This window comes from Brachionichthys hirsutus, unplaced genomic scaffold, assembly GCF_040956055.1.
Source record: "Brachionichthys hirsutus isolate HB-005 unplaced genomic scaffold, CSIRO-AGI_Bhir_v1 contig_225, whole genome shotgun sequence".
Taxonomy (NCBI): Eukaryota; Metazoa; Chordata; class Actinopteri; order Lophiiformes; family Brachionichthyidae; genus Brachionichthys; species Brachionichthys hirsutus.
Genome location: NW_027180519.1, coordinates 1 through 24,345, shown reverse-complemented (window position 1 = coordinate 24,345; position 24,345 = coordinate 1). Strand labels below are relative to the sequence as shown.

The 24,345-nt window shown below is 41.0% G+C and overlaps 1 protein-coding gene across 1 annotated transcript; it reads right to left on the bottom strand.

Moving 5' to 3' along the window:
• Positions 1-962: 962 nt before the first annotated feature.
• On the bottom strand, positions 963-24,126 carry LOC137915802 (complement C3-like). The gene is made up of 41 exons (XM_068758922.1): positions 24,017-24,126; positions 23,487-23,676; positions 22,931-23,096; positions 22,656-22,726; positions 22,051-22,142; positions 21,809-21,891; positions 21,590-21,677; positions 20,734-20,836; positions 19,876-19,990; positions 19,198-19,313; positions 18,959-19,102; positions 18,408-18,623; positions 18,092-18,292; positions 17,455-17,610; positions 16,739-16,868; positions 15,581-15,649; positions 14,611-14,895; positions 13,753-13,996; positions 11,840-11,928; positions 11,094-11,233; positions 10,012-10,221; positions 9,041-9,101; positions 8,385-8,468; positions 8,098-8,301; positions 7,933-8,008; positions 7,650-7,812; positions 7,434-7,541; positions 7,146-7,299; positions 6,640-6,803; positions 6,077-6,232; positions 5,569-5,628; positions 5,273-5,363; positions 5,060-5,111; positions 4,373-4,460; positions 3,291-3,380; positions 2,878-2,983; positions 2,438-2,527; positions 2,267-2,350; positions 1,990-2,070; positions 1,312-1,447; positions 963-1,107 (listed from the first exon to the last, which is right to left on the bottom strand). The coding sequence occupies exons 1-41, from the start codon at positions 24,097-24,099 to the stop codon at positions 963-965; spliced, it is 5,184 nt and encodes a 1,727-aa protein (XP_068615023.1). The 5' UTR covers positions 24,100-24,126.
• Positions 24,127-24,345: the final 219 nt, after the last annotated feature.

Genomic DNA, 24,345 nt, shown 5'->3' with positions numbered 1-24,345 from the left:
ATGGTAACACAAGATGTTTTTTTTGTTTTTGTTTTTCCTAACACCACCTCTGCCCTCCACTGAGAACTCGTTCATTCATTTTCTTGAAGACGAGCTGTTGTTGTTTACGCCACATTTCTATCACCATGACAAATGAGAAACAAATTGCACTCAAACTATCAAAATAGTCAGCAGAGGGCGCTACAGGCTCTCGTTCTCAACAGTGTATTCTGTTCCAAAATCATACATCTAATTCTTTTTTGATTTCTTTATTCTTCTAGAAACAGAACTGCTTCATTAACTGACATACGTATTGAACTGATGCTGCAGAACAGTCTCAAGAACTTCGCCATTTTTTTTCCACCTAAAGATTTTTATATTGGTTTATATATTTGAGCAGGTTTTATCATGATATTCAACAAATTAGGTTATGGTCACACTTGACTCATCATTTGGCGACATAGTATGAGGTCAGTGAAATCAGTAAATCACATTCACACACATTCAGAAGCAAAATAAATGTTCATTCCACTGTTTGAAAATACACTAACATTTAGAGTTAGTGGTCCAAGATGATGTCTTTGACAACAACTTTGAAGATGTCTTGTGTTACGAATATTTATTGAAATATATGAGATATTTGTTTTAAATATTGAACAAGTTTAATTGATAAAGAAATAATAGAGACAGTTTCCTTCCTGTATTTTTCCAGAACGTTTTGCTGCTTGCATTTCTAACATGAAATGTCCCTTTGGGATTAATAAAGTATTCTGAATCTAAGTATTCTGAATGAGGGCAGTGGAACCACCACAGATGCACCACTTTGGTTTCAATTCATCTTTCAAGAGCCAAAAATAAATTATATATACATATATATTTGTTTTCAGCTTTATTGCACAGGCTGATTAAAAGGAATAATCCATTGTTTGCCATCTTTACAACAGAATGACAACGGGGAATGACGTGCAATAAGTTCAACACCTCTATAACCCACAGCCATCGACAGACAGTTCGTGTGCAGCACCAGTAAGGCTTTTGCATTTTGCTTGAAGGGTTGGATTGCTGGAGCACTCGTCAGCGGAAGGCCAGCGTTCCACCCAGGTGTCTTTCCCCAACATGTAGATGAATCTGGCGGAAGGAGCAAAAAAAGGGAGAGACGACGTTTTTCTTTAAACGCATCAAATGTTGCGCAGTTTGCTTTTAAATGCTGATGAATGATCCGATTCTGGTGTGCAGCAGCAAGAAAAAAGAATGTGAACCTTTAAAAGAATTTTTTTTAACAACATCGCAGGAATCTCTGGGTTTTTTCCTTCTTTTTTTTGCCATCCTTACTTGTTGGTGTTCCACAGGTCTTCTTTGGGGCCAATGATGAGATACTGGGAACCCTGCTTTAGTTTGAGCCCATCTCTGCAGCCTCCGTGAGACATGAAAAGCCTCGACTGGCCCACTCCCACTCCATCCTCCACACCTGGATGGCACGGGGTATGCAATACAGTAATGCATATAGCTGCACTGGATACCAGAAGAACCAGAATAGCATCCCGCTGCTAGCCATGTTTGTAGTTTTCTGGCAACACAGTGGCATGTTTAACAAACCAAAATTCAATTCTAATAAAACTCAAATAAGAAGAAGGTGAACCAGGTTAAAAACTATAATAGCTACAGCTGCAAACTATCGACGTAACGGAACCCTGGCATGCCAACCAAAATCTAAATGTTAAAACATGAATGATTTATGCCATTTGTTGATTTGCCAGTTCGGCAGTGCTTTCATACAGTTTGATCTCACACTCGATTCAGGTGTACAGGACGTTACCATGACAACGTACCCCAGTAGAAGCTAAGCACAAGTCTGGCTTCAGTGTACAAGTAGCAGATGCAGATGTTTCTAAACAGCTAATTTGGCGCTGTGGGAAACAGTCTTCTCAATGACTGATGAAAACTTGTAGTAACAGGATTAAAATGAGAGCAGAACACGTCGGACCACACGCTCCCACCGCACCGCCTTACCCAGCTTGACGACTCGCGTGATTTCCATCTCGTATTTGTCGTAGTAACTCTGGCTCACGCCCAGCACCTTCACCTGGAACACTTGAAACACGAAGAAAAAAAAAAATTGGATCCACTTTTGCCATGTTTGCGTTCATGTGGTGAAGATAACGTGACCGTTTAACCATGATCACATGTATGAAAGAAATACTGCAAACAAATCATTGCTTATTTGCCTGTTCCCCTTGTCCGAGTCATGGAGAAATCAACCAAACAAAATGGCAGCTTGGGCTCATACCATGGTGTAAACTCTTGCAGGCAAACGTCTCCCTTTCTTTGTTTGGGAAGACTTCACTGTCACTTCTGCTTTCGCAGCAGTCACCTGGGGGTTATGAGCAAATCCTAAATATCTGGCACCATCATCCGACCCCCCCCCCACGAGTTGAGTTGCTGCACATGAACACTTTACCTTGTGCACAGCGGCAGACGTTGTCTCTGCAGATCTGTGTGAGCTCCTCTCTGTCCTCTTTGGGCGTGTAGGTACGACTGCAGCGGTGATCTGACACAGAGTGGCACCATTATGTTTTGAGAGTGATACTAATTTTCAGGATCACAATCTATTAAAAATAATTACATAAAAAAAAAAACACTGGAAAAGCACTGAGAGTGCAGAGACCTCCGCCGAGCAGCTCATTCCTCTCATAATTAGATTTACACCGTCCACATGGTGATCTGGATCATCAGAAGAAGAATTGTTCCCATGAAAAGTAAAAGTGAATCAGAGTTGATGTGTATTTTTAACAGATTGTTGAATCTGTAAATGGGGGGGGGGGCAGGTTCAATGTTAAAATGTAATAATTTTTCCTGAGCTCTGATGTGAAGCAGAACATTCAGGACGTGTTCTCCTACCTGGATTGTAATATTCATAGACCGTCACTGAGGACGGCTGGAAGAGGCCGACTTTAAATGTTTGCTGAAGCCTGAAGATCAGGATCTCTGGCTCTTTGTGGGACACCTGAGAAGAATGCGTGAATCACGAAGTGTTCAAAAAATGCAAAAATAGCAGGCTCCTTGAGCATGGCGTTCTGCTCCAAGAAGCTGGAAACTACGACTATTTTGAAGTATTTATGTCACGCTCAACTTCTATTTTTTGTATTGTATGTGAGGACGCAGAACCTGCGTAGGATTATTTATATTTCCAAATGTGAAACTGAACAGTAATCGTCAGGGTACGGCGTCTGGTGCATGAGAAACACCCCCTCTCATCTTTTAGCCAATGAAACTGCTGTTGCTAAGAGCACGCTGCGGCCTGTCATGTCTACCTTGAAGAGGTGGAGGATCAGAGAACCCCGGTCACTCAGGTTGTCCACAATCTGGAAGTTATTGATGTAACGGTCCACCGAGTTGGTTAACTGGACAAACACACAGAATCACATCATGCATTGCTTTTCAGAAGCGTCTGTCTGAGTGGCTTCATTTGGAATTTCCGTAACGAGGCGGGAATTTCAAGCAATCGCATTCAAAGGTCGCCTCTAAGTTGGTCTGAAAAACAGAAAAATCCCTTCACTGAAAAAAAAGTGCTCCATGTTCTGAAGTAATAAAAGATACGCTTTCGTAATAACGGACCAAATTCACAAACCCAGAGGGGGGCTGGTTTTAGGACCGCAGGATTTTGTGGGCGATGTTGTCCTGTTGGCTTCTTTCAGCCTGAATATTCAGGGTTTCTTGGGGCGGTTTGCAGCCGAGTGGGAAGCGATTGGGGATGAGGATGAGGACCTCCAAATCCGAGGCCATGGTTCTTGGATGGGAAAAGTAGTTTCCTCCGCAGGGTGGCTGGGTGCTCCCTTAGAGAAAGGGTGAGGAGCTCAGTCACCAGGAAGGAGCTCGGAGTAGAGCCGCTGCTCCTCCACATCGCGAGGAGTCAGCTGAGGTGGCTGGGACACCTATCTATGGCACAGGACACCTCCCTGGGAAGGTGTTCCGGGCATGTCCCACCGGGAACAGGCCTCATGCAGGGATGACCTAGGACAGGCTGGAGAGACTATGCCGCTCGACTGTCCTGGGAACGCCTTGGGATCCCCCCCGGAAGAGCTGGAGGGGGTGTCTGGGGTGAGGGAAGTCTATCCCTGCTCAGACTGTTGCCTCTGCAACCCAGCACCGGCTAATACGGATGGATGGATGATGATGATGATGATTATTATTATTGCATCTCGTGTGTTTAGTCTTGTGTCAGTTGTATAACTTCAGGTTTTTAAATTAGAATGAATACATTTTCAGCAAAAATAAAACCCTCACACATTCTAATAATGCTTTCTATCTTTGAAATAAATCCATATGCATAACACAAGAAAGCTACATTTTATAGTAAACAATGTGATCAGCACAAGTTGCGGAGGCTGATTACCATCTCCAAGTCGGAGTTTTCAGGGGTGAAGCCTGTGGGGAGACTTATATCCAGAACCACCATCCGGACATCGCTGGGTCCTAGTGCCCTGTGAGATTAAAGGATGAGACAATGTCTTATTGCATTCATAACATTTTGAGCAAATGTGTTGAAGATAAAATACTGTAATTCGAAACCAAAATTTAACCTGAAATTAAAGAAGCAATATTATTCCAAAGAATATTTCCCCTACGTTGAAATTAATTACAAAATTCAAATCATTTGAATTTACATGGTGCTGAGGAACAGGTTGACATTACAATGTTTTATTTTATTGATTCATTCCTTTTTATTGATACATTCCTTTTCCTGAACAATTCATAACACTCACACTCACATCGACAGTCAATTTAGCGTGTCCAATTCACCTAAGATGCATGTTTTTGGAGGTGGGAGAACCCGGAAAGAACCTACGCAGACACGCGGAGAACATACAAACTCGGCAAAGAAAGGCCCCAAGTTGGATTTGAATCTGTGAACTCGCTGTGAGGCAACAGCGCAACCCACTGCGCCACCGTACTTGCACATGGCTTTCTTTTTTGCAATGTGAAAAATATGGGAATATTCACCATGTGATGTTGATCCTGAAGGGATTGATTGTTTGGTTTTTGTTCAAACAGTACTCGATGACAATAATATATAACTCACCTCACTTTAATTGTGATCTGGAAGGACTTTTCTACATCTGCCGGCGGCTTTTCTGTTATGTCACAAAATAAAGTTTTAGACTTTTCCAACTTCAATAATACAATACTGAGAATTATAAGTTTATTGAATTTAATAAAAGTGATTTTATTTGACAAACAGAGGACAGAAAAACAATATTTAGTACATATGAGGAAGTGTGAGAAACTGATTTACCACTGGAGTCTTCTATTGTGACGTTGAGCTCAAAATCGTTGCAGGGAATTTTCTCATCAAATTCATGCAGCTGGTTATAATAGGTCACAACCTTCAGTCAGGGTTGAAGTAAAAAGAAGCACCCCACATGTAAAACAAAGATACAGAGGGGGGGGGGGTCAAATAATATGTTAAAAAAACATAGAAAACATAAACCATCTAGATCCTGCTGTATTCTTGTGTGTTGTTCAGTTTTGGCGTGTACAAGTATACAATATACATGATGAAAAGTAGAAAAGCTTCAAATGTAATCAAACCTCTAATATCCCTTCTCCAGTCCCTCGAGCCACCACTTCAAAGTTAAGATTAGTAGGCAACTATGGAGAAAAAGCAGCAGAGGACATTTTTGGTAAAACGCAACTAAGACTAGCAAACACAAAAAACTAAGATGTATTCATCAAAGATGCATCAGCAATATCAAAACTCCGCTGATCTTGATACCATTGTGGATTACTGTGGAATATTATGAGCTACCTATTATTTCCTAAATGTATGCCACAATGTTAATACAAGTGAAAAGCTGATCCAGAACCCGTGTCTGTACCTGTAACCATAGTTAACTGTGAAAACTGAACTACCATTCTCTCCTCTTCTCTGATGTTGAATTGATACATGTTTGGAGAAAACAGATTAGTTTTAGAACCCAGATGTGAACATTATAGAATGCAGCTATGAAATCCCAGCCGCATGCCATGCAGTTGAATTCATGAGCTGTTATCTCTGTGTAAACCATCCCGGAGTTCACATTCCGTTCTTGCAGCTTACCCTTGAAGAACGAGCAAGATAGGCAGTCTTCGGGTCGAAATTGTAACGGATTTCCCTGCGTCCTGATATTTGGAGGTCCACATCCAGATTAAAGTCACCAGGAGGAGTATTTTTAATCATGTACTCTGACAGGGCCTGGAGGACCACCATGGTGGACTGGAGGAAGACAAGCAAGCAAGATGTGGAGATGGCTCATAATTGATTTAACAAGAGTCATCTACCACTAGTTAGTCATTTGTAATAGTTACTCTGCTGTATAAGAACAACCTCGATGTATTTCCATGCACTTAATAGCATGCCTGGAATAACTTGCTTGGTAGTGTCGGAGTATGCATAAAGTATAAAGTAGATTCGGCAAACATATCTCCATAAAAAAATGGGTATGGTCTCATTTTTAATTGATTTCTTTTTTGGTTCGAGTTAAATAGCCGAAATCTCTGCTGATCAATGATACTGCAGGAAGCCGGCAGTAAATGAATGAACGGGTCTGAAAACACAACTAGGAGTTTGTCGGAGTTGCTAATTGGAGCTGATCTACCAGAGCTGCTCTGCTGTTGCAGTACCTGAGTGGAGCCGAAGGCCCCTCCTATCCGCCGGTGGTTGTTCAGCCAGTTAAAGGGCGCCACTGCTTCCTTCATGCGTCCCAGTTTGACCAGAGCCAGCAGGGCATAGCCAGTCGCCTCCAGTGTGAATAAAGTGTTGTGCAAGTCAGGCCAGTGGCTTTGATCTGAAAGACAGACAAGATGGGGGGGGGGGGAGCTATCCCAACAGAAACTTTGCCAAGAGATGTTTTTTGGAACCTTTGAAGAAATTAATTTCCTTTACTTTATTTTACTCACCAAACAGCATGGTGGGGTAAGTACTTTTAAAAGTACCAGAATGTTGATTGTGGGTGTTTCAACCCTGAACTAATGATCAAGCTCTCTGCATTTTATCTGCATCAGCATTGAAGAGTAGGAAAGACCTTACTTTGATGCAATAGTCTAGCAATTTGGAATGTGCGTATTAAGGTGTTCTATTTGTATTTAGGATTCTTTGACGTGTACCCAGTAAATAATAAGCAGGATACCTGGAGCTGCAGCTCTGAGTAACTGTACTGCCGGATTATATCTTGGGTTTCCCATCAGAGCCAGAGCGTACGCAGCGATGGCCACAGTGTACGGTCTCCTGTTAGGCTTCAACACAGCTGCCTTCAGATACTCAGCTGTCCTTGTGATAGATATCTAAAACACAGACATTTGGTCCATAAAAGAGCGATAATACCAGTACTAATAACACCACCGATCAAAACAGTGAGGTCAAGGAAAGAAGGAAGGAAGGAAGGTAGGAAGGAAGGAAGGTAGGAAGGTACCTCTACATTCACTTTTGGATCACTGCAACTGAACCCTGCCTGCTTGGCCTCAAGGAGAGCAACGAGGACAAACGCTGTGAGAGTTATCTGGGTGTCGTCGCCACGGATACCACCCTGAAGAATCACATAAAGAAAAAGAAGATTGTATTTAAATGTTTAAACCGAGTATATATTAAATATAGTGTGTAGATATGTACATTTGTGTGTGTGTGTGTGTCTCACAATCATCGTGGTGCTGTAAACTGGGTTGTCCTCTACATAAAATCCCGGAGAAAGCCGGTGTTTGTTCTTTATCAGGTAGAGCAGAGGCTCACACACTTGCTGCTTGTTGACGCCGATGATGGAGTGAGCCATGGAGAAAACTTTCACCACATACGCCGTGATCCTAATTCAAAGAGGACTGTGATTCGTTTTCAACGCACACAGTCCAAATGACAGAATCCGTTCACAGAATTACAGAATATCATCCATACCACTTAATATAAAATGTTAAATTGGACAGTACCAGGTACTCGTACCCTCCCTCCTGTAAGGGGGGTAAGATCCATCACTCTTTCTGTAAACCAGCTGGTTCTCATATCCTGTATTCAAGGTGAGAGAATTTATACATGATGGGTCCATCCACCTATTAAAATAATAAAATGACAATCAGTCGCCCGTTTACTCTCACCTCTCCTGATGTATCGAAGCGCCTCCTCCTTGCGCTGCACCCCCACGCTCTCCCAGTTGTCAGTCCTCTCCAAGTAGAGGGTGGCGATAAGGGGGAACGTGATGGTGGCCAAGTTCTGCTCCACACAACCCCCAGGCATTCGGATGAGAGCCCCCAGAGAGTCCCCACTGATGGAGTTATCAATACTGTCTGCCAATATATTGCCTGGAAGGAGGGGAGGGGGGATCAATCCGTTCTCCTTGGCTCACGATTAATCCTTGCCGTTGCTCTTTGGGTGACTGACCTACCTCGGATATTGATGAACGTCTCTGGCAGAGAGTTTGGCACGACTGACTTTAGTTCAACCTTGCCCATACGAATCCGTTGCTCTCCTGATGAACAGAAACGCAGCCATTAATTTCTATCATGGGGGAGGCTGTTCGAGAGAAGAGGAAGTGAGCTAGAGAGGATCTGTTGAAAGATCAGCCCAGTATTTGACTAAATAAAGCAATCCATGAGAGCCTTTGGACAGTGTTCTGTCCAAAGAGCTTTTTTTAGGGTTCTTGCAACGTTAAGCAAAGTGAAAATAATTGTTTACTGTTTTCAAAGACGGTACAAAGCAACTCTTGTTATATGGAAGATATGGAAAGACTGGAAGGACAGAGCTTCCTCTTTATCAGGTTACTTAACAATTGAATCAGCTGAGCCTCATCTGAGTGAAATTTATTGATGATGCTTTGTGTAATTTCCAGAAATCTACTTTTGCACGCAGTTCGTACTTTAGGGTTGATTAAAGCACAAAACAGTCCAATACGTGTAAAATAATAATGCAAATACACAACAAATATAACATATTTATTGCTCTATTTCCAAACCTTTGATCGCAAACAGGCGATCAGAAAATGTGGTCAGCAAAGTGAGCAAAGAGGAACATGCGGTTGAGATAATATGAACTCTTTCTCACCTCCCTCAGCGGACGGGTTCAGAACAGCACTCTGAACTGCAGTCTTCTGCACTCCATCCAGCTGTTCCAGTAAAGAGAAGAGTCACTATGTCAGCAGGTCTTTAGTCAGGTAAGTCTACGTTGTTAACTTTTGCTACATTTTCTTTTTCATACTGTCTATAAAGGAAACAATAGTGCACAAAGAGCACTTTTGGCATTTCCACCAAGGGGCCCCTTCTCACCTTCCTCTTCATATTCCACACCTATATTCAGAATGTTTCACCATGAAAACATACAACTAGCAGATCAATGCATTCATAAATGGACACTAGTTCATTAAGACCCTGGACTCAAACTCAGCTGTTAGTTAACCTCTAAGCCAGCCCACAATCAGCTGATAGATCAGCTGATAGATCAGCTGATTCCCTTTCAATAAGCTACAGCATGTAACACACCTCCTGTCTTTGTGGCCCTGACTGAACATCATCTATATCTCTGGGTGGATGCGTCCAGGAATGGAATCACCTTTTCCCCCTCACAGATATCTATCTCTGTTTAAAGTTCAATGGAAATCTGCACTTAAATTTCTGGATTAAATTGATACACACATGCAGGGTTCGGCCCGCACTGAACAAAGTGAAAAATAAAATGCATGTAGTTAAATCATCAATCGTTTCTTGTACTGCCTGTACTTCCAAATGTCAATTTCACAGTAACCCATCAAACTGGAGAAATGGTTATAAATAATATTTAAATATATTTAATATTTATAATAGTTAAATAGTGACAAAAACTCCAGAATCAGCCCCAAACAAGCCAAAGAAATTCCTTAAACTCTATGATTGACATAATAATTGTGACATCAATTTTCAGTAGCTTACTTGTAGGCAAACAAGAAAACCTCGTGATGCAGGACACGATGGGTTGGGGTTAGGCATCGTTCCTTCATCACATCTCCATGACAACTCGACAATGACAAAGCCATCACTCACCACCACTCGCAGAAATTTCTGGATACGGTCTCCTCCCATCATGTCTCTGGCGACCACCACCACCTCCAGTGGAAGCTTCCCCACCACAAGCGGTACGATGGTGTAAGGCACCGCGATAGAGGAGCCGACAGGCAGCGTCACTTCCTGTGTGTGTCTGTCTTTATAGGCCACGCTGCACATGTCTTTTGTCTTCATCAGCACCACCCTCACCTGAATAAAGAGAGATGATGACAGCTTGAGATCTCTTTGATCCAGTTTATTGTACTAAATTATTTTTGAGTGGAAAAAGGCTTTTAATGGCAATTGTGTTCACTGCTAATTCGCCAAAGTAGGTTGACGATCAACACATTTGATGTCATATATGAATATCGCTACAGAACCAAACTGTTTAATCTCTGGAATAAACTGGATTATCTGCATTTAAAGTAAATATTTTCTATCTTGTGCAATCTGATTTGAGGATCTATATATCAGTAGCTTCTCCTATGTGATGAAAAGCATTTTTCCATTGTGGAAAAGTACATTTTGGGAAGTGGCTGGAAGAGACCCCTTGGTCTCAATCTATATTCTCAGCCAATCTGTTTCGGCAAAACTTTGATTCTCTGTATTCTGAATTTTTGCCCTCATTTTAGCTTTAAGATTATATTCCTGCTCTGATTATATATTTTGATTTACTTATTTTAGATTACATTATTGCACTCCTGTTCTAAAATGTCTCTCGCTTTTTTAAATATTATTTTCATTGAATTTTAGTCTTATCTATCGCTCTTCTATGTGAACCAGGGGGGTGCAAGCAATGTTTTATCATAAACCCTGTACTCTACAAATAAATTGTGAAATAGCATCATGTTAAAATCCTTAATATTTACATGTTACCATGACAACATCAGCATTGATCTTAAAGAATAAGTAAGTCAAGGTGAAGTGTCACAGCGGCTGGGATTTCTGAAAAATCATTGTCTTTTTTTCTTTTGATTTTATCCATTGAGATGTTATTAACCGTAAAATATAATTTTTCCTGTTTACTAATCTGAATACAAAGGAAGTGACCGAGCTGCGTAGGTTGAAGAGGACTTTCTTACATGCAGCTCCTCGAAGCCGTAGTTATGGATCACAGCTTTAATCTCCACTTGTTCATTCCTCGCCACCGAATACGGGAGCCTCAGGTCTACAAAGAAATGCTTCCATGCTCTGACATTGTACGGCTCAGCGACACAAAAACCTGCAAACATTCAAAGGCATGTTATTCACTGGTCGTTTGCACATGGGTAAATGAGTTCATGCTGTAAATCTATAGTGTTTGGTTTTATTTATTATTTGTTGTTACTTTACGTTGCATGTTGCACGATTGCACCAAGAAAGATCCCTATTTTGTGAATCTGTTCACTGACAATGGCAAATAAATCAAATCTGATGCTGATTTTAACCTGCAGATTTTTTTATGTAATTTGGTCAGCTGATTCATTTTCAGCAGATTTTGTACTTTACTAATCAAAATTACCAGATTTTCACAAAAGTATATATAAGCGGGGATTAGTGCATGAATGCTACATGTGAACACTGTGACATCTTTAATTTATTCTAGATTTATTCCATATGTTTTGGTATCAAACTTTTTTCCCTGGAAACACTTGACTACTCCAGTAAATAGGACAAATCCTAGAGGGGGAAATGTGGTGCTTGATTAAAGTTGCTATTGAGGTTGGATGTGACCATAGGAGCAATTTTCTAGATCTGAGTCCAGACCACTACGGGCCCACAAAATCTGGCACCTACTATGTCACTGGATACCTCAGCAACCGACTTGCCGTCCTCCTCCTCCTCCTACCTGTATCAGGTGATGCACTGATGGCCAGAATTCCCCACTCTGTGATGCTGTCAGGTAAGACAGCATTGTCCACATTCTTAGAAGCCAACCTGCAAATCAGATTTGTGTCTGTTATCACCAGCAAAGAGATCAAATGCCTGTCTAGTTGGTGTGTGTCTAATAGCAAGATAACCCAAGACATTCTGGACAAATCCTGATGACATTTCCAGGGAATGTTGGGAATCCTACCAGGAACAGTTGATTAGATTTTGGTGATGATCCACAATAGATCCTGGATCAGTCTGAAATTTTCTGTATCATTGCAGTCAATGGAGCTTCAAGATTTGTTCCTCAATATCTCGGTTGATTATTGACCAAAGCTTATGATCCAGAAGAATCCACCATTTCTGAAAGTGTGCTTTTTATGAATAACCTTTAAACTAATAATGACATCAATGTGAATCCAGTAAAGGTAGTTTATAGTATAAAAACAGGGTAGAATGTTTATTTAATAGTAATTCACTCTATAAATGAACAGAGAAAATAAAACTTCTTCATGTCTGCATTATCCTGATTTCACCGGCTAACTTGTAAAACATTAACCTGGCGATAAACAGAAATGGTAATTTGGCAATTGGGGTTTTTCCAATGCCTTTCACAGTACAAACAAGGAAATGACCAAACATGTCATCTTATATCTGTACGGGACAGAGAGCACCGGTGTGTTCATGTAATATGAAGAAACGCAGACAGAATTGTTGATTCTGAGTTATTTGTTCAGTTGAACAAACAAGACATGATGCAACCTAATGTTTCATGTTTTCTGTCCCATGGTGAAACAGAACAGTCCTTGCCTGTCAATTCCACATATTATTGCTGTTAGATTACACAAGAATAAGGCATTCATTCCTACTAAGAAGTCAATTTCTCAACTGGCCCAATAATTGAAAGAAAAATTACGCTCGACACAGCTGACGAGACGAGAAATGGCTTCACTCCTGCCATCTCTGAGACATTGGAATAATGTTGAATAAAGATTTTGATTTTGAGCGTCACATTACTGATATGCCCAGAACAAAATGAATGCAATTTTTAAAATAATACTCCACTTTAATGCTATTCTGGAAGAATGATCTAAAATGATCAATAGGATGGCTCCAGCTTGCTTGTATGGCCGAGTGTTTTGTGTTGCTAATGCTTCTTATTTATGTTGCTTATGATGTGTCTCCATTTCTATTTCTTATTTATATGTGCGTACGCAAGAAAAAAAAATCACAGCTTTTACTTGTAATAAAATGTGGTATATTAATAAAATTGTCGTTACTGCATAGCAGAGACTTCAAAATCGCAAAAATGTCTTCCGGTTTAATAGTTAGTTCCTTCCTTCCTTCCTTCTTTCCTTCCTGATGATGATGATGAATATATTTATTAGATAGAATGTAAGCGCAGTACAAGTACAGTCAAACAATAGTATGTATTACAGTACAAATACAGTCAAACACCCTGTCTAAGAGGAGCATTTCAAAAAAGCCCTTGCGGTCTTGTTTCCGTTGAAAGTCCTTAGTACATAAATCATCGACATTTAACAATACCAATAAAAAATTAAAATAAATTACTCAATTGATAAATAAAAAGACACATATTATGTGGGGGAATAATATATGCCTTCCTTCCATCCATCCACTTTCTTCTAAATGAGATGACCTGAATCTCATCTACAGCCGCTTTATCCGCATTGCGGCTCGCGTGTTGCTGGAGCCTATCCCAGCGGACTACGGGCGCGACGCGAGGCAAACCCTGGATGTGTCGTCATCACATCATGGGGTAGTTATATACATATTATGTTTTTATTGCTAAATCTCTGAGTCATATTTACAGGACGTTCCCTTCGAGATGAATCATGGATATCCAATATTTATTAAAGTCTCACTCACCCGTCTCCGTCTGCCTGAGTGGGAAGATCAATGTCTGTCCACAGCCAAGACTCGAAGAACTTTTTTCGCAGATATATTTGATTCTCATCCTGGTACTCCCACTCTTCTTCCTCTTCCTCCTCTTCCTCCACTTCATTGTTTGCAGCTACTGCAAGTATTTGACTAGTCTCTTCCCGTGGTTCTACTCTCACAACCTTTGCGATGCTCTGCAGTTTAGGTATAATTTGTCCATATGCACGTACCCCTGTGTGAAAACATTATAGATAGAACATGTAAAAATGTTAATGGTGTAAATGAAGCTCATTGCTCTGCCTGTGAGATGCAGCTAATGTATTAGCAGGACCGAATCAACATCTGTTTTAATGCGCGAGTTGGAAAGGAGGTTTGATTCATCCATGTCCTTCTTCTGAATGGAGTCCCTTTGTTTTTCATCAAAGATTATCCACACAACAGATGATCTATTATAACATGCTCCAATGAGATAATTCTGTGCACGAGCACGACGTGACTCCTGCCCATCCCCACGTTTGCATTTCTAGGACACAAGTGAGGGCTAGTGTTTGTCCATGCCAAAACAACACAACACTAGATACAGGAAAGAATTTGTGATTAACTTTGCTCCTCGTTTTTTTTTTCTTGTTCTAGATCTCCAGAATGTGTTACTGAGGTAGAAATGTGCCTCAAATTACATTTTCTTCTGACTTGTTACAGTGGAAAATATAGATCCCTGCAGGAAAAGGCTCTCCGGTGTGCTCTCTTCCTTCCGTTCTTTGTGTTTAATGCTAAAACACCAAAACCTCACAAAACCTCGGACAACAGCTTCAGAATGCTGGCATCTAAAAACAAACATATTATTACCGAATGTCCGTGCAGACACATCCATGTGTCGAATAGGTTGGATTGGAAACGAGGGCCTGGGTCGGGCGGTGGTGGTTGGGGTTGTTGTTGTGGGTGGCAGGGTGGTGGGTATCTCAGTGTCAAACTCTTGGTCCCTGTAGGAGGAGCAGCAATGCCGGAAGGCCCGGATGCACTCCCAGCCCTCTGTGATGTAGAACGAGCGCCTCGTACAGGAGTACGGCATTGGGATGTCTCTGAGGCCATCCTTACAGCAGCGATGCTGGAGCTTCTCCTTATAATAACTCTCTTTAGGAGTAGGAGGAAAGACAGGGAACCAGTGGAACGAGCTGATATAATATCAATAATCATCAATACCGGACAAATCGAGCGAATCGAGTGTGCGGCAGTTTCTGCCGTTTCACCCACGATGTCTACCGAGCGGAAGTTGACTCATGACAAACCCGACAAAACCCTCTGAAACAATTGCTGTCGTAAGTCAACGACCCGACCCCCCCCCCCCCCCCCACCCACCCCGTAATGGATAAAGTCAACCTGCAGCCTGACTGATAATGGCTCACTTTTTGCAAACAATGTGGTGCAGATAAGCGCTCATGAGGGGTTGGGACAGCGTGCATACGATCCATAAACCATGTATTCATATGCCTTTTTTAAAAAATATATATTTCTTAATATTATAGTTTACCATTTCTATTAATGCACTATGTGCATACTGTAAATTTCATATTGCTGTGTCTTGCTGAGTGGATCAAACAGCTCTCTCCTCTCCTCTTTCCCCAGATCTGCTTCACATTGCTGCATGTCTAACTCAGATTGTGTAACTTCTTCTGAAACAAGCAGGAGAACTTCACTTAGTAGCTCGACAATTCAAGTGAAAAATAAAGAACTGGGAGAACAAATAGTGAAAGACGAGCACAAGAAGGATATCAAATGTGCATGCTCTCCAGCCTCATGTTCCTGTCACAGCACTCACCCAGCCGGGTTCGACGCTGCAGCCGTTCGGCAGAGCGCTTCTTTCTGGCGCTGCTTGGACACTGCAGGTCTGAGGAGAGGAGCGAATGAAAGCACCGCTAACAATTTACAACCACAAAAAAAACACATTGAGCTTTAGTGCATGTAAAGTCTGGCACGAACTTTGGCCAGGTTTTGTTTGGCATTATATTTGATAATTATCTAAAGGAGGACCAGGTGCATGTTTGTTTCTGACAACCAAATGCAGCTCACACTAATGTGGTAACGGACTGTTAATGTCTTTTAGCGGCATAAAGTACTCTTTGCTGTGTGACAGTACGGATACTTACAACAACATTTTAAATACTACATGGAGATGTTTTGGTATTTTTTGTGTCATTCACAAAACCAGTAAGAAAATAAGTCTGGGAGGTTTTTCTTTGGACTCAAGTCTATCGTGCTATTTTTCAATACCCACCCACTTTTATTTTCTCTGCCAATGAGGTTACTGCATCGGTTCGGTTTGTGGATTGAATGGAAAAGACTTCGATATTGTCAGAACATTTCATTGAAAGGATGAGATAGGTGGAAGGAAAGAAAGTTTTGGAAGTGGATTTGGAAAATAAGTAATATTTTCCACTTTATCACACGTGAATTTTGCTCACATTTGTTTTACTTCATTGTTCATCTTTAACTACAAGAACCATGACTGTCAGTGAGAGGCACTGAGAGAGGAAACCATCCAGCAGAACAAGTTGTCAGTCTATATGCTCTCATGGCTAAATAATATAAATAATATAACAATATGTAATTTTTGAGTAGAAGGGAAAAATAGAATGTGTGTGTGTGTGGGGGGGGGGGGGGGGGGCTGTGGCAATCTCTAAATGCACTTGCTAAAAGAAGGAAGATGATAAATAACAGTTTGCAATTACAGCAATCATTTGACCAACTCCTAAATCACCAACACCTCCAGACAGACTTTGCATTTCTTTATCCATTAATACAGAACCATTTCCCCCCATTTTAATAAATCAACCAACGTATCACAGGAAGGAATAATGAAGCCAACATCCATAGCACAGGAAGTAATCTTGTAGATGGAGTAATTCCATTCAAAGGACTACAATACTGCTTGATTTTACGATACTCGAGCAATATCACCAATGATGCTCATAGCTACCATTTCTGGTGCTGGAAGTCATCCCACCACTGGAAGTGTAGAGCAATCCTGCGTCTGTGAGCACTGATAAAGCGTCTTTGCCTCCACCTCGAGTGCAACCGAGGTCGCCGTGCTCCACCACATCCCAAATCTGAGGAGAAACATCCCAGTGAGGATAAGGTTCACATTACAAACTAGAAATGCACTCGGAGAGCGCAGACCTCCGCCAAGCACCTCAGCCCCCCTATAATAATAGGGGAAATAATGGCCCTACATTTATTACCTCCGCCAAGGAGGTTTATTTGTCTGTTTGCCTCTGTTAGCAACATAACTCAGGAAATTTACAGACGAATCTTGAGGACATTTTCAGGAAATGTTGTGAATGTTACCAGGAACAGATGATTGAATTCAGTGGTATGGTTGAGGTCCCCACCCTACATGACCGGGTCAAATTCCATAAATATTGGTCAATAATCAACCGAGGTATTGAGGAAGACATTTTGAAGCTCCATTGACTGTAATGTTAACAAAAATTCAAAGTGATCCAGAATCCAGGATCTCTTCTGGATCATCACCAAAATGTAATCATCTGTTCCTGGTAACATTCCCAACATTTCTTGAATATTGAATTTGAATTTGATCTTGAATTGAACTGGAAAAAAACAATTACTTCTGGACAGCAATTAACAAGATGTTTTAACATTCCCAACATTCCCAACACTCCCAGAAACACCCACCTTCCCCTGGGTAAGCCTGTCCTTCTTGAGTAAATACACAGCGTTGTCCACCGCCACCAGGCTGACCTTTGCTCCTGGATCACCTCTGACCTGAAACAAAATGCTCTTCCCTGGTGTAAAGTCTCGATATCTGCCGTCCACTGGTCCCACAGTGAGCTGTAAGAAAGAATGAGGAAAAGCTCATCGCGACAACAACAATCAAGCCACCATATTTATCCACATTCAAAATGAAGAGGCAAACCTCAATGATTGCCATCTGGGATCAAGTGGGAATGGCATACAAGTCTTACAAAGCCAAATCTCTTCCAGTATTTTCTAACTTCCAATTACAGACAATATCTCCGTCACTCAGGCAAAAATCTTTGGTCATTTGTGAAAACATTAGCCTTTAACATTGTTTCCGATGGAAATCATCTTCCTTTAATTGGATTCGTACTAAAAACATTGTGCCATGACATTGTTTTTGACTCAAAACATGAATTTGTAGAAGAGGTCACAGTCATAATCTGCAGCAGTCGTCAAAAGGCTACAGAGCAGCTGTAATTTCTAGTGAATGTTACTCAAACAATACAAGTATCGTATTTGTTGGGGAGTATTTTCAGATATGGGTTAATGCATCTTTGATGTTCCAGCTCACCTGTCCAGGACAGGAATCTACTACATCCACCCAGATGGCGTCGGACACTAGCTCATCACCTCTTTGCCAGGGAATAGCGTAGAAGGCCACAAAGCGGAAAGATGGCAACATCTCCGGGGTGACCGTCAGTCCGATACTGGTGAGTACCTGATTTGTCACATCCACACGATGAGCTTTGATGATTCTACCTTTGCTAAGTACCTGAAACAGTGTTGCGGGAGAAATTCCTGGTCAGTACAGCCCTTTTGCAATTTGATGATGAGCTGCTTGCTGTTTATTCTACTTTGAGTATTGGAAATGCATGTACATATCTTACCAGGTACGTGATATGTTTGATTAGTACTCTGTGTGACTGTTCAGTAGTACTTATGGTCAACTTCAGGGATAGTGTGTCCCCTACAGACACTCTGTTGGTCCCTGTAGAGATGTAGAGGTAGTTCCGGCGCAGGTTGCTGTAGGGGCGATGCATCTGAACAATGATTTGGTGTTTGGCTTGCTGCTCTGGCCTCAAACCAGCCTGTACAGTCTCAGCCTGGAAATCAGACAAGTTGTCAGTTAGGTGTCAAATTTATCTTCACAAGTTACTGATTTAGATGAATGAATGAATGCATTTTATTTCGGTTCACTTTCAATGAGACAATTTACAATGTTTCAAAGTCTTTGTAACCCTGATGAACAGAAAGGGGGTAGATTGAAGCACATGCTTATTTGGAACCTACCATTTTTCTTACAATAACATCCAAAAAAACATTTTATTTTTTTTCCCTTTTCCTCCTCAATAGATTGTCAATAGACAATCAATTTTTATAGCAATCTAATTCTTGAGGAGATTACTGTATATATATAGCTTTTAGCAGTGATACTAACTGTGATGATTTGTGTGCCTCGATTAGGCGGCATGTTGACGCTGACTCGGCTGGTGCCTGAGAGGACGATCAGGGGTGCTTCCAGGAGATTCACCTTCACCTGGACGTTACGGGCTGGGGAGCCGTCATGGTGGGTCACATGGATCTGGACGGATTGGGTAAAAAGACTTTACTCTCTAAACAAAGGAAATAAAAAATATATATTGCATATCGATCATAGCCACAAAGGATGATATTTACTGTGAAATCAAAGGGCAGGTTTGGCTTAAAATATTTCGATATGTCTTTGAAGGATATTTCATATGGAGACAAGACAATTGTAATGCCACTCTTCTCTGCTTCAACCAAGTCACTGCCTGCATATGAGAGAAACAGATCATGAGAAGAATGTTCATGATCAAAGAAATTCTTTTTGAAACCACACATGAAACAAAAAATATTTTATGAGTTATTGAGTGAAAAATGCACTTTTTCCAATTACAAAACATCCGTGTTGGCCTTTCAAACTCAGTAAATTTGAACTGGTGTAACGTCAACTAAAGCCACATTACCCACTTGATTTGATAAATAACAACAGTATTCAGACAGTCACACAAATAAAAATGGTATTAAGAGTGTCCGCAAACGTTTGGTTCTGCTATGTTGGGAATATTCAGTTAATATTCCAGTAAAGATGCTTGAACTTTTTAATTCTTGCCTCCGTCTCTGCATTCTGGGGTCCACCAGCTCCATTATTTCAGCCCGTAATGCAAACGGCAACAGAAACTGAGCCTTAGCAGGTACAATTGCATTACGCAATATGTTACACAACCCTCATCACGTGTAAATGCTTCCAACATCGTCTGGGCACAAGACAGGCACCAATGTTTGATGGATTATTATTGTTTTTTCATGTACTCACTGGCGTGATGTTCTTACCCGACTTGGTCAGAACAGAAGCCTTGACATACAGAGAGTTGCCAACCAAAGACCTGATATTAGGGTAAGCGCTCTTTAGTTCCTCCATACTCAGCCTGGCAACTCCTCCATCCAGCTGGAAGAGAGCGATAGCAGACGGAGTGATTCTAAAAGCAAATGACACTGACTAAAAATTATTTTGTAATCTACTTTGTCACAGTTGCAACTTCTTTAGAAAAGTAGGCCGAGCATGCATCATTCTGTTTAATTCTTAGTTCAAAGTCCGCCAACAAGCTTTCAGGCTGGTATTGATCAGCAGGGTTTACTCAGTGGACAAACTGATATTGACACACTGAAATAAAAGCCAGATGTAATTCCTGAAAAAGTCTGGGAGAAGAGGTTAGATGCTCTAGAAATTCGGAGCAGGTGATTACAAAACTACTCAAACTATGCAGGATTCACATGATGGTTTATTTTGCTGTTTTGGGGTTGATAAGGACCCAAAATCACCAAAATAGTGTAGAAACATGGGAAAAGTGAGTTTTTCATAATATGTCTCCTTTAAGAATGATACATTTATTTTTGATTGTTTCCCCCTACCAAAATTAATAAACATTTAATTTCAGTTTTCAACATTGACTCCAGCAAATATAAACCCAAAGATTCTCATTTAGAATCTAATTAGCATTGCCCACACTGGCATTGCTGAAAGATAAACTAAGGTCCATGGAATAACATTTTGCTGTAAAAAAAAAAAAAAAAAAAACTCTGTAAAGACAACAAAATAGTGTGATGTTGTTTACAAATGGTGGCATGAAACTTTGATGACATAAATCAGAGAAAACAGCCAGTGAATTTTGGGATAGAGCAGCAACTCACGTCTGACACCTGCTTCACTAACGGCAACCTGATCATCTCTTGGTTTATCTTCACACCGAACACCACATAGGCTGTGCCCTGGACTGGCTCACCATACAGGTACCTGAACACAAATGCAACACGCTATTAGACATCCTTATAAACATGTTGTTCATGTGCATGTCTATGTTGTTCGAGTATAATCAAATGCCCGGATGTGGCCAACGTGTGTTTGTTCTACCTCTCCATGTGCATGTGTTAAAATGGAAACCACAAAAACATATTATGAAAAACTCACTTTTCCCACTTTTGTTTCGACACTACTAATTTGGTGGGTTTAGGTCATTATCAACCCAAAAAACAGCAAAATAAACCATCCAGTCAATCCTGCGTAGTTTGTGTAGTTCTGTAATCAAGACTTACTGTGACGTCACAGTACGAAAACGTGCACAAGATGTGTGTGCACATGCATGCACATTCATCGCATGCATGCCATGAACTTAGTTTCGTTTTCGTTTTCAGAGATTTTTCTGACAGAGCTATTTGAGACAGAAAAGAGGGACGCTGTCCTGCAGCATCTGTTTGCTATTTTGACCAAAGACTGTCACAGATATTTCATACAAGTATCTGGGAACTGAGTAAACTTGTGGGAAAAAAAGGGTATAATATGGGACGTACACATATTCTCATTTCATCATGGGGAAATGTACTTCACTTTTCTAGTCTGACTGAATACTCATGCTGCTACACTATAGCTGCATTCACCCTTTCACACAAACATCCAGGGCTGGGGATTGAACTACCAAACATCAGAGCACAGCAGCCCTAAACCATAACACACACCCTGCACGAGTGTGTGCGACTGTGTTTGACAAACCTCGCTGAGATGTCCACCAGCAATTCGGCATCATCCAAGTCGAGAAAGGGCTTCTTGGGTGTCAAGGTGACATTGAAGGCAGGAAGCACTGAAAGTTAACACATCATTAAATGGACGTACATTTATATTCAACCGTTGGAGAGACTTCAAACTGCAACAGAGTAGAAAGGAATGCGATGCCAAAAGCAAGAACATGCCCTTACCGAACCTACCACCTACCATATTTCTTCACCTCAAACTTAGAGGTGAACTTATTCTGCTGCCAGTGATCAAACTTTGCAATCACTGTCCACGGTCCTTCACTAGCACAGACACACATCACAGACAGTGCTTTAACAGAGCAATGTTGGGATTCAGGGGTTTTCGTTTTGGAAAATCCAAACTTTTCCTATTTATTGCATATTTCAATGAGTCGTCATTAGTTAATTTAGCTCCTTGGAAAGATGAGTCAAACGTCTTACTTGACAATTTCAGAGAGAGGAAAAATGCCTGCAAGGATGCCGTTAACAGCTCTGGTGATGGGAATCTGTTTGACCACGACGTTATCTGGATTCTAAAGCACACACAAGAGCGTTCAAGAAAATAGGACCCATGATTTAATAGAATAAAAGAGAAATATTAGCAAAGTTATTCTGATGAAAACAATTGTCAGTTTTGTTTTCGGACTGTGATCGCTCATTTTGTGCTCCTGGTGGTTTACATCTAAACATTTAACTCTTTGAGTGCCATTCACTTCTAAAGACGTTTTTTTCTAACCCAAACATTGACTGCCAACTCTAACATTGAAATCTGCCTGTTTTCAATGGCCAATAACTCTGGAACACACTTTTCTTTTCCCTGATGAAAGAAGAGATTTTACTCTTTCATTTGGTAGCTTCGGTGTTTGCAGAGTCATAGTAAAGAATATTCTGTGGTGCTTGGAACATCGGGGGAAATGCATACAGCTGAGCTGAAAATGGGTGGGTGGCACTCAATGAGGTAAATTTAGTCCTGACATAAATTATTAGTTTATTACCAGTAATATCTGTAATGGAATAAAACGTGAAAAGATCATTAATTTGTTTACCTTAATATCTATTGTGATGGAGCTGTCAAACGCCTTGAAGGATGGCGAGGAGACGAATGCTCTGAACCTAACTGAAGGCAAACAGAAGAAAGCCTCAGAAAAGGTTTTCCTGATAGCTGTAACAACTACAACAACAACAACAATCTTATTACATTTACATTTAATGCTTCTATATTTTGAATGGTCAATCCTAAAGGAAACTTCACAATCATGCTGAATCAGCGTTTTAGCTCTAATTCTTTTCCTTATTGGCTTCTTGTGTTTGTGTCTCTCACCAGTGTCTCCGGGGTTGTAGATGGGCTTATCTGTCTGGATGAAGATGTATCCAGATTGAAAGGACACCATGACAACTCTCTCCTCAGTGTACAAGTTCTCGAAATTCACCCTCAGATGCACAAACTTATTCTTCTTCTCGTCGCGATTCAAGCGCTCTGAAGGAAGCTAGGATCAAACGAGATTCGGATATAAGACGGCGTTTAGATGCCCCCAGTGCATAAAGCAACTATGTCCATGAAGACATAGGTTGGTGAGGAAGAACTTGACTGGCTTGCAAACTAGAAGGGGCACCTGATTAAATGTTTACTTACTTATATATATGCTACCCTGTCATGTTCTCAATAACCTGTGGCAGATGCCAAGTTGCTTTTTTCACCCCCACATACCGCCGGCTCATATTTTAAGAAACTGGTTGCCAGCATCAAATTTGTTAACAAAAATCTATTAAGTCCATGAGCTGAAACATTACATTGTCTTTGACAAAATAGTTTGCCAAAAAGAACTGCACATTCTAACTTGTTTTTGGAGCCTATTGTGCATCTCAAGTCAAATCACCTGTATAGTCTTCATGGTCTGGAATCCATTGGCAGGGCTGAGTGTGACAGAGTCTTGAAGGAGTACGGTGGGCGCCCGGAAGTCCTGGATGGAGATGGAGACCGTGATCGGCCTGGACAGTCCTTCCGCTTGCAGGTAGATGTTTTCCTGGCTGTCTGTCCTCAGCAGGTCGGGAGCCAGCATGACGAACCTGCAGCAAAGGCACAAGAATGCTAACTCCATTAGAGCAATATACCTACTACTGCTACTAGTACTGCAACAGTCAGCATAATAATACAGTATCTTTAATTTTGAGTGAACACTTAATGCTAAAACTGTAATGATATGCAGGCGATCGTCAATTTGGAAATCAATTCATTTTCATTTATTAAATACGTGTGAGTTTATTAGTCAGACCAAATCATATTTGATGGTTTTAATGTATCTCTGTGTGTCCGATTACGTCCACATTACTAGCGTCAATACTTAAGGACAATAACAAACATCCTGAATAGTGTTATTACTGGGAAAAAGAGAGAACAAACAAATACCTGCTCTTGGAGCTAATAGGAAACTGTCCATTGGCATAGTAGAGAAGCACGAGGGATAAAATGTGAAGCGTCCACTGACCCATGCTGACTGAATGGAAGCCTCGGACTGTGACCACTGGAGATTAGGACTCTACATCATCCCCCCCCCCCTTTATTGCATCACACAGGAAGAGTAGTGATGGTCTCTGATCAATAACTATGACAGAACTAAATAAAAATAAGATAAAGCACAAAAACAGAAATAAGAGGAACGCACACTCACATACTGTATCTCACGCATGTACAATATACAGTAATACCTTGACAGACGAGTATAACTTGTTCCAGCA

Excerpts from the sequence above, each read along its gene's own strand:
- LOC137915802 (XM_068758922.1), bottom strand. The coding sequence starts at position 24,099 with ATGGGTCAGTGGACGCTTCACATTTTATCCCTCGTGCTTCTCTACTAT. Across the intron at positions 9,102-10,011 it reads AGAAATTTCTGCGAGTGGTG|CTGGATGGAGTGCAGAAGAC; the intron begins GTGAGTGATGGC and ends TTACTGGAACAG. Across the intron at positions 8,009-8,097 it reads GCTTCGATACATCAGGAGAG|GATATGAGAACCAGCTGGTT; the intron begins GTGAGAGTAAAC and ends CCTTGAATACAG.